We start from the raw sequence: 10,910 nt of genomic DNA on the forward strand, positions 1-10,910 counted from the left end.
TACGACTATTTTTTAGCTCTCTAACCTAAGACAATCTGTGTGCATTTTTGAAAATAAGTATATTTGGAATCTCTTGCAAACATAGTTTTGAAAATATTGGGAATCTCTTGCAGACATAGTTGCAAATTTCTACCTTGCTTTAACAAGTCCTATATCAAATATTGCCGTTCACTTGCCCTGTCATTGAGTCGCCGGCGTTGGTCCCCACACAGCTGGGAGGGCTCGAAGCCCTCGCCGGGGAAGGCAGCAAAGGGCAGCGCGAGGATCGCGGCGGGTCGTGTTTGGGCTGCACATCACAGCAGCACGTCAGCATCCCGACCTTTGCGCTGCGGGAGGTTCCGCGGCCGGCGAGGAGCAGGGCCGGGCTGGAGGCCGGGGCCGGGGCCGGGCTGGAGGCTGCGGACGGGGCCGGGCCGGCCCGCGGTTACAAATACGGGGCTGGCGCTGGCGGTGGCCGCGTTCGGAGCCGTCGCGGAGGCTGCGGGGCGGCACCATGAGCGGCTGCCCCTTCGTGGGCAGCAAGTACCAGTGGGTGCCTCTTCCCTCTGCTCCGCGTTCTAGCAGCAGCGCTGGAGTGTAGGAGCCCAGGGAGGAGTGAACTGGCAAAAGCAGCTGCTGCTGCCGGGCTGTCCCCCTGCTACGGGACAGGAGACGGGACAGGGAAGCTGTTGGATATTTGGTGCACAGGATTAATGTCACCAGCTGCTGCTGTGAAAAGCTGCATTGCAAATATATTGTGTTTATTTAGTGACTGCTTTCGTGGTTCAGCTTCTCAAAGCAAGATATTTTCTGAACCCTAGGTGCAACTGTTAGTAAAACTGCTGTTTTATTCACAGCTTTTATTTATTTATCTATGTATTTACCCATTTTTCCTTTTAGATTTAACTTTAGCAAGCTGTCTTTGGAAGATGAAAAAGATGACAAGTCCCAAGAAGGGCTGAATAAAGCGAGCAGGGGTGGACTCGTCTATGGAGACTATCTCCAAGTAAGCGCAAGGCCTTGATTCTCAGCGCCCTGCTCCCCCTTACAGTGTTTTGACCCTTCTCCTCCCCGTGACTACATAGACTTTTGCTAGAAGATCTCTGTTTCCCAGAAGATGACTGGTGAACAGCTGAATATGTCATCTGGAGAATGTGCTGGACAGTTTTCTTTCTTTTTTTTTTTTTTGGTAATTTAAAAAAAAACTTGAAATGATTTTCTGAACTCTACTGCCTGAGGTATCTGAATGTCTCAGTTCTTTTTTATTACTATTATTTTTATTAAAAATAAGCGACCCTTGTGACCATTTAGCCTGACTATTAATATAGGCTGCAATTTAAGGCCTGTACTTTTTTTTTTGTATAGTATTTCTAATTGCCAACTACTCTGTAGGAATACTGCCACTGATAGCAGAATGGAGAGCATTACTGAATAGCCTTATTTTTATTTTTAAGCTGAACAAAATATTGAACGCTCAAGAACTCCAGAGTGAAAAGAAAGGAAACAAAATCCATGATGAGCATCTTTTTATTGTGACACATCAAGGTAAGTGGCTGCGAGAAGTCAAGGGGGGGTTGGCTGGTGTTCTTGCTAAGGGGAGTAAATTAGTGCTAAAACATGCAATACATAAATCATTCCACTTTAGCCACTACAACCCTCTTACACAAATATAAGCACAGATAAAAGAGTGTTTCCCCTATATCCTTTGTAGGGCTGTAATCAACTATTCTTAGGAAGCATCATAATATTTGGAAACCAAAGATTTGAATTCTGATTTGAATTCTGGATTCCGATTATAGAAAAATGAAGGTGGGGGCCGGTTGTGTCTTGTCTGAAACCTCAGTCCCATTTTAACCGTCACGCTGGGAACACACAGTCTATGTAAAGGTTATAAGTAGCTCTGAGATTAGCTGGGGAGGCCATAGTGCTTCTCCTGGATCCGATGAAAAATCTGTTAATATCCTTGATGCTTTATTGTTTCGTGTAATAATAATTTAGGTAAAGGATGGCATGCTTAAAATGGATGTGTATTTCTATATCAGCATCTCAAATACCAACAGTGTAAATATAAGCTCTTCATTTTTAATCAAAATATAAATATTTCATTTCATCAATAGTATGAAGAAAACCCAGCGAGATCTTGAAGTTAATGCCAATGATGCTTATTTCCTTGCAGCTTATGAACTTTGGTTTAAGCAGATTCTATGGGAAATGGACTCTGTTCGGGTGATCTTCGAAAATGGCCATGTAAGTTAAGAACAAATACACTTTGGGGGAAAATGCAGCCCTTTCTCCTTCCTCCTGCCTCACGGCCTGATGTATTTGGGCTTTACTAAATTAACATGCACATGTGTCTATAAAACAACAACAGCACACACGCACAAAAAAACCCTCAAAAAACAAACCTGGAATTCTGCTGAGGAGTTCCTAGGTCATGACAGTACAGGGATTTGATCTGCAAAATGCCATTTCCTCCTGCCTTTTGCCTTTTAGCTATGTCACTCTCCAGAACCAAGTTCACGGGCCAAAATGCTTTATCTTCTCCTGTTAGCACGGGGTAGTTTTGCAGACTCTCATTTCAGAATATTCGGCATGCTCAGAGGCAACACTGAGAAGGAGAAGGCTAGTGCGTATCTTTGTGTTGAAATGTCACTTCTGGCTTTTTTTCAAATATTTGCAAGCTACATACTGTTGATTGCAGTGGCAACCCCTTCCATCCAGTATCTAATAGGTGAAAGGAAAACTCTTTTCAGGAATTGCATGTAATTAAATGAAGCATAACACCAATAATCAAAATGACCATGTATGATTGTGTGAGAATTTCTGAAAAATGACAAGTATAATATTCATTTTGTTATATATATAAATAAATTGCTCAAAAATAATATGTAACATCTTTAAACATTTGCCCAAAGCTAAATACATTTTGTAACTATAAATAATGTAAACAAACACCTGATTTTATGCTATATCAAAGAAAGATGGCTGTCTGCATGTAATTTGAAATATGCATTGTGTTGAATAACATCCTGAATGCGTGTGTGATGTGAGGAAAATTTGAGAGAACACAGAAAATAAGGAGCCTTTCTACTAAAATGTTCAAAGAAAATGCTTTTGTTCTCCTCAACATTCACAATTTTGTTGGCTTTCTAGTGCAACATGATAGCCAAGTCAGAATTAGTTCTTAGGTAGGATAATTTTTCATTTATTTCTGTGATAAATTAAACCTATTTTTTTGATTGGAATTCAAAATGTCAATGTTAAAGTTAAGAACATATTAAGATGATTGGGTAAATGGTTTTCATCCTTCAATTTGTAGTTTGATATTTTTTGGTTGCATGCGCCAAAAAAAATTATCCCATCAAAATTAGTAGGAGTTTTATCAGCCTTTTCTGGAGGCCAAGTGTTCAACCTACCCTTAAGACAGCTGCCTTATTTTCCATTTGATCTTTTTTGTTTCCCACCAGATGCAACTTTCTCTGTTTTTCTCTGCTTGCAAATGAGCTTTATAGATGCTCCTGGGATCTCCTAGGGTATCTCCCAGGTTATTCAGCTTCTCGACTCTTTCTCCAGCTGTCTCTTGACTTGTTCTTTCATTGATTACAGTAGAAATGATTTTTGACTGAGAATTTGATTTCTTATGACGACATCTATTTCAGTAAAAAACACAACAACAACAGAAAATCCTCCCATATATTTGGCCCAGTTATGAGGTATTAGCACTGACAAAATCAGATTTTGGTCTTTTGAAATTTATAGTTTCATTTTTTGGTTAAAAATAGGGTTCTGTCTTCAACATGAGATTTTCATGTGGGAACTATAGCAATGTGCAACTTCAAAAAGACCTTAAGTAGGCAAAATGCAGGCTCTTTACAGAACCCTTTTCCACCTGGTGTGATCCTTGTGTTTTCCTAAGGTGAGAGATGAGCGGAACATGCTGAAGGTTGTTACTCGAATGCACAGAATCTCCATGATTCTCAAACTACTTGTGGAACAGTTCTCTGTTTTGGAGACCATGACTGCACTGGACTTCTTTGATTTCAGGTAGATACTTCCCAGCTCTCCACGGGGATCTGTGGGTGAGTGTCACCCCTAGGGTGGCTGTGCAGCCAGGGCAGGACTTGCGCGTGCCCGGGCAGTGCGAAACACCTGATCGTGCAGCGAGGATGAGCGCGAGCTCCAAAGAGAGCCCTGGCGTTAGAGCGCAAGGCCGAGCTTTGGTGCGAGCCCAGCGGGCTCTGCAACGATGTGCAAGTTATTTTTTGATATTTAGGCTTGATGCTTTGAAAACAGATTAATTAAATTAATGGCAGAAATGAGAAAAACTGTTGTATTCTGCTTGAGTCTCCGATCTGCCTGATTCCTCACTTAAATGCCATCCAGCACCCCATCCATTTCTACATTGTTTAAATGCATTTTTTTGCCTTTTTTTTAACAGTCCCTAACTTAGAAGCACATGAAACATAATGTTGATTCTATTTGAAGTTTGAGACCTGTGCCCTTCTGCCCTGTAGATAACATTCTGATACTCAATTAAAAGATCAAATCAATAATTCGTTCTCACCAAATCTTGTATCTTCAGTCTAAAGTATATTGCAGTTGTCTAACAATGTGGGTTTTCAGGTTACTTTATTAAACACTTCTTCCTATATGAACAACCTAACATAAGTTTGAAACAAGCCCGTTATTAATCCCTCAAATAAAACCCACTAAGGGTTTTTATGGACTTGATTCTATTTCACAGAAGATAGTTATTCTTAAGTGTATTAAGTCTATTTAAAATGCATTTAATTACATTTTAACGATGTGAAAACCTTCCTAATACCTGCCTGGAGGGAAGATGATTTTCTGTTCGGAAAGGAAATGATACTCGCTCAAGCTTCCTCCTGTACTACGCACAAAATTCCTCTTGAAAACACAGTATAAACATGTGTAGGTGCCTGTGTGCAAACACACACTATACAGCGAGAAAAAAAATATATATCGTGGTTGCATTAAAATAGCTTTTATTGGTATTGTCTTAGTTGCAACCATAGTACAAAAGTTCAGACATGTATTTGGTGTTCTTCAAATGTGAGAGATATCGTCCTTTTTCTTTTATTAAGAACCAGGAAACCCACGCCATAGAACAATGGCCTTTTTCTTTTTTCTGTCTCTCATTTTCTTTTCCTCCGTTCCCACAGGGAGTACCTCAGCCCAGCCTCGGGTTTCCAGAGCCTGCAGTTCCGCTTGCTGGAGAACAAGATCGGCGTCCCGCAGAGCCTGCGCGTGCCCTACAACCGGCGGCACTACCGGGACAGCTTCAAGGGGCAGGACTACGAGCAGCTGCTGCGCTCGGAGCAGGAGCCAACGCTGCTGCAGCTCGTGGAGGTAACGGGCTCCTCTTGCGCCTCGCCTTCCTCGCTCCAGGAAGGAGGGTGTTCCTCAGTGCGCTCAGGGAGGAACTCTTCCCTTGGAACTTCCCCTGGAACTTCCAAGTTCCCTTGATGAGCTGCCGATTGCCCCGTCAATCCACAACTGGATTTGTAGCAAATTTAACATGAAAGGGAGTCAGCCATCAAAAACCAACAGCACTGCTGACTTCTCATGACATCTCCTCTGGTCTGAAGGGAAAAGCCTCACTGGGTTTTCAATTGGTAAATTGTATTCTGGGAGTCTAAGATGTCTGCGAATATCTGGGTGCTGCTTCATCCCCTTTGTATTTCATGGCCTTAAGCTCTATTTTGGAATAAAACTTTTGTAATATTTCCCCTGGTAGTGACGCTTACAGTTATTAGACAAGACCATCAAAGAAAAGCAAAATATCTTAACCAAGAAAGGAAAGAAGAAAGAGATGTTTATCTTACGTTTCATGATCACTTACCTTGATTTTAGTCTTTTTTCAAACTCATGAATAACTCAGAGTAACTTGTCTAACACCTCACCTGTCATTTTCATAATTAAATTTATGCAACTTTCTAAAGAATAAGCCTCAACAGCATCCATTTATTCTCTATTCATTCCCCTAATGACAGCTCTTATAGAACATATATGAGGTTTATGCAACTTTTCTTCCCATATGAAGACTTGGTGATCTTGAGGTTTCTTTCAGATGAGAAGGAGCTAAATCAAATGATGCCTAAAGAAGATCTAATCAGAAAATTTTCTATTTTTTTTCTTCCTAATTTCATTCCTATTACTGTAAAGAAATCAGAGCAGAAGCTCTCATTACTGCTAAGTAAATATGTTTTGCTTTATCAACTTCTTACATTCTGAGGTAAGTTAATGACGGTGTGCCTGATCAGTGTTCGCTCCTTCTGACATAACAGAAACTAGCTGTTCCATTGGGTTGTTCTTTATCTTTCTCATGAGTCTCATGTCTTTACATTCATCCTATTTATGGGGGATGAGATTGTCTTCCTGTATTAATAAACTTAAAAGGGAATTGGTTTAAAAAAACGCGGTTAGAATGAGACAATTTCTGTCTTCCAACACCTTTGATTTAGGAATTATTCGGAATCTCTGGATTATAGCTTATTATATAGGTATAAATCTTGCATGTGGACACACTTCTTAGAGTATCTCTGCAGGAAATTACACTGGAACAACACCAGTAATATAATTGTGTTCCTTTAACTTGTAATTCTTTGGTAATTTATTTACATTATTAATATTGGAATACATTATTGTTGTCATTAAAGGCATGGCTGGAAAGAACACCAGGACTTGAAGCAGAAGGATTTGATTTCTGGGGACAGTTTGAAGTGAATGTTTTGAGAGGTCTGGAAGAGGAATTTGCCCTGGTGCAGGTATGCAATGCACTCCTGATCTAACTGTAAGCAGAGCGCTGGCAAGATCGCATCCTAAAATTTAGTTTTAGACCACTACACTTCAGCAGCCTCTGTTTGCAAGAGGCATGAAAAAAATGCACATTTTTTCCAGGAAATCCGATTAAGTTCTTAACTTGACATCTAAAAATGCTTAAAGCATATATGGATTTTAATTGCAAAAAGAAAAGAGATAGTATCAGTGGAAGGATGAGAACTGAATTTACAGAAACAATAACTTTGAGTGCCTGCATTTACAGTTCCGAGTAAGCTCCACAAGTTTGAGTCCTTACGGATGATGGAAAGTCATGCAGCTTCATTAGCAGCTGCTTGTTTTTATGTAATGATATGTGACAATCTGCTGCTGAGAGATCCTTTGAATTACATGGGCAAATGAGCATACTAAAAAAACACTTCATTTTTAGAAGCAAATGAATTAGCTGTCCCAGAATATTATAAGGCATGTAGGTTGAACTGCATGTTTTAATAAAGAAGGAAAAAAAAAAAGAGAAAAAAGAAAAAAAAGCATAAAGCAAGAACTAATCAAGTTCTTGAGAACGCCTGCTTACCACTTCCCAATTCTTCCACCTACTTGCATTTTGTTCTTTTCTGCACAAGGGGTGTTTCTTTTGCCTTAAAAATTAAGAAAGAAAATAACTAGATTTCAAACAAATGAATATTAGATTTTTCTATTGCCTACAGACCTAAAGTTATATGTTGCACCTTTCTGAGTATTCATTTATCCAAATTGTATAGTAGCTATTGTAAATTTTTTTGTACATTTTGTCATAATTCTTTTGCCAAGATGACTCATGTCTTTGCCATGAGATGACTCATCTGCCTTATTGGAATATACAGCCCTTACATTTAAGGTATGAGCTTACAAAGTATTGCTGATAGAAATAAAAATCACATCATGGATCATTCAAGAGCTTAATTTTGCCCTGCTGAATTCTAAAAAAAATACTTTTACTTTAAATATCAAAGGCCAAACCAGAATCAGAAGAAAAAGATGACCTATTATTGGAACTCCAAAAACAGAAAGATGTACTTCTTTCGTTATTTGATGAAAAACGCCATGAACACCTTCTTAGTAAAGGTAGAATATATTAATACATTGATGAATTTTTTTTTTGTATTTTATATGACACAGATGTAATTATCAACTATTATCATTAAGTTTGCAGAAAAATGTCAGCAAACTAAGGACAGCTGTTTTTTGCAGGAGAAAGAAGACTGTCTTATAAAGCACTGAAGGGTGCCCTAATGATCTACTTCTACAGGTAATGTCACAAGATGCACCTTGAGGGGTTAGCGGGAGCGGGAGAGGTGAAGGTTGGGGACACGGTCATGGACTGGTTCCGGTTGGACGGGGCCTTGGAGAGCGCCCTGTTCTAGCCGTCTGCTCCAGCCAGGCCATGGCTTAGCTCCAAGCCAGCTGAGGCTGCTCGGGGCAGCCAAAGGAGAAGGATCTGCCTGGGTTGAGGTCCCTCAGCCTCCCTAGGAGGCCACTTCCGGTGCTTGGCCCCATGTTGTGTCCCGGATCAAGCAAATGTTTTGTGCCAGCTGCACTGCAGTGTCCTACAAAGGTTTGGAGTATGTTTCCAAGGATGAGATTGAGGCTTGCATGGCAGAAGCTGTTATTGGACTATCTCCTGGTACCCTACTACCAATTTGGGAAAATGTACACAAGTCAGCGATACGCATTGCTGAAGTGATAACTTTGCAAAATATAGTGTGTCCTTTACATTGAGATGTCTTTTCTTCTCTTTGCTTTTCCAAGAGAAGAGCCTCGTTTCCAGGTTCCCTTTCAGCTTCTTACTTCTCTCATGGATATTGACGTGCTCATGACCAAATGGAGGTGTAAGTTTCTCACTTTTACTGTGATATTCTGTCTTTAGCATCCAGGGTGTTATTTCACCCTTTCTTGCACTGTTTATGCCCAGACTTTTAGAACTTCTGAGTTCATTCTTTTGAAGAATTTTTTGGTATGTTGGTGAAAAGATGAACACCTTTCTTTGTGGGTTAATAAGTATTATTTTCCGGCGTCCCCTCCCGACATTCATGACTATGATGTTGTCATATGCAAACATTCCTTCTGTTCCTTCCCCACCTAGACAAGCACAAATGACTGCACAAACGTGGTGTTACCAGATTATAATCATGCACAACAGTGTACGCTATCTGTACTAGGCAGAATTAATCATTCTGTATCAACTGACTGAAAAGTGGCAGAATGGATTCTTGCTTTGCTGGAGATGGTTCCCGGCAGTGGCGGTATTTGCACGGTATTTGCTGGCCTGCCCTCGCCGTGGCGCAGCCCCAGGCACGTCCCTGCTGTGTTCTAGATAACCACGTGTGCATGGTGCACAGGATGATCGGCAGCAAGGCCGGCACGGGCGGCTCCTCCGGCTACCACTACCTGCGCTCCACGGTGAGGTAAGGCTGGTCCTGCCTCGTGCAGGAGCGGTTCCTGCAGCCCGCCTTCGGACAAGGCTGAACTCCAAGGAGCTCCTGGAGAAGGTTCTTGAGGGTTCTGAGCTGAGGGCCTTCCTAGGCTACCGAGCAGCTCTAATTGGTCTGATTCTCGTTTTTCAGCGACAGATACAAGGTGTTCGTGGATCTGTTCAATCTTTCAACGTTTCTAGTGCCAAGGCATTGGATACCCAAGATGAACCCAACAATCCATAAATTCCTCTATACAGCAGAATATTGCGACAGCTCCTATTTCAGCAGCGACGACTCGGATTAAAGCGCCTTTCCAGGCTGACTGCTCTAAAGAACTTCAGACCTATGGCAGTGATTGGTGCGCTCTCAAATACAGCAACAGCTCTTGTACAGTGGGGGGGTGTAAATATGTATTTATATATGACAACTCTGTGAATAGTATAATCAGCTTGCAGCAGAAATTGCTATGAAATGTCTGTTTTGCATTAGGCTATGTTAAGAGATCCCAATTAAACTTACTGGCCAATTTGACTCAGCATTAACTGTTAAAAATTTGAATCTTAAAGCCCTCATTTTGGGAAAGGGAGCAAATCAGACAGAATTACCACTCTCATATTTTATTTGTACATATTTTTTGTATTACCGAGTTTGCCTAAAGGCTGTTACTAAATTTCTTTCCAGATTAGGATATAATTAGTCTTAACAGCTTCATAAAAATACTAGTATATGAGTCCTAGTGAATTTTCAAAAAGAAATTTGAAGTAAGATTTAAAAAAGCAAGATTTTAGAAAAATCTTAAGTCCTGAATCTATGGAAACTGAAATCTTCATATATATATATATATATATATATATATATATACACACGTTATATATATACATATATTATATATTGGAGATATTTTTTCTGTGTGTGGTTACGCATAAATAGAATTGTCATTAAAAATACTTATTAAGAATAACTCAAGTACTTCATTTTACATTTCAAATAAAGTAGTATTAAAGATTTTTGTTGTCATCTTTTAAAGCAAGAATAATATCCAAACAGCCATATGACAAACATTAGAAGTTTTTAATTCAAAATATCATTATAGTAAGGACACAAATAGACAAAACTGAGCCAAATTTGACCAGTAAGTGTTGATAGAGCTGGGTCTGCCTCTCATTAGATGGGTTCTTGTCTTTCTAAATATTTTTCTTAAAAATACCTGAAATTAACCCATACAGAGCATGGGCGAGTTGTTCTGTATCTTAGTGTAACTACTTACGCCTGCTAAGTATACCTCAAAAATTGTAAACATGTAGAACTTCCTTTATAGCTTTATATACTTTTTTATAACCTTAGCTATTGTTTTCTAATTAAAGTAGGCTACTCAGTCTGTGAAGTGTTAAGGGAAGATCATATTAGAAAATATGGATATCTACTTCTCATTTTGGCAATCTGAGGTTTTCCGCCGATAAAATTTCAATGAGAGGCTGAACTACAACTACGTCACAAATGGTCATTCTCCCCTTCAAACTCCCAACAGGGAGAGCTGAAAGGGCTAAAAAATGACCACACTTACACTGAAGATTTCTGAATATTCCTTGCATTTGCCATAAGACAATTATACACAGAGCTATTAACATAGTCACAAGTGAGTGCAAAAATTGCAAAATTGCTTCAATACTTTTCCTA

At 39.8% G+C, this 10,910-nt stretch overlaps 1 protein-coding gene across 1 annotated transcript; it reads left to right on the forward strand.

The window, feature by feature from the left end:
• Window positions 1-492: 492 nt before the first annotated feature.
• TDO2 (tryptophan 2,3-dioxygenase) lies at window positions 493-9,573 on the forward strand. Its single transcript, XM_088528079.1, has 12 exons — window positions 493-528; window positions 880-985; window positions 1,434-1,524; window positions 2,156-2,226; window positions 3,896-4,023; window positions 5,163-5,349; window positions 6,660-6,767; window positions 7,773-7,884; window positions 8,011-8,068; window positions 8,569-8,648; window positions 9,134-9,224; window positions 9,384-9,573. The coding sequence occupies exons 1-12, from the start codon at window positions 494-496 to the stop codon at window positions 9,535-9,537; spliced, it is 1,221 nt and encodes a 406-aa protein (XP_088384205.1). The 5' UTR covers window position 493; the 3' UTR covers window positions 9,538-9,573.
• The last annotated feature ends 1,337 nt before the right edge of the window (window positions 9,574-10,910 follow it).

Source organism: Tinamus guttatus, unplaced genomic scaffold, assembly GCF_059628265.1.
Source record: "Tinamus guttatus ecotype Peru unplaced genomic scaffold, ASM5962826v1 Tinamus_guttatus_pri_ptg000301l, whole genome shotgun sequence".
In the NCBI taxonomy this organism is placed as follows: Eukaryota; Metazoa; Chordata; class Aves; order Tinamiformes; family Tinamidae; genus Tinamus; species Tinamus guttatus.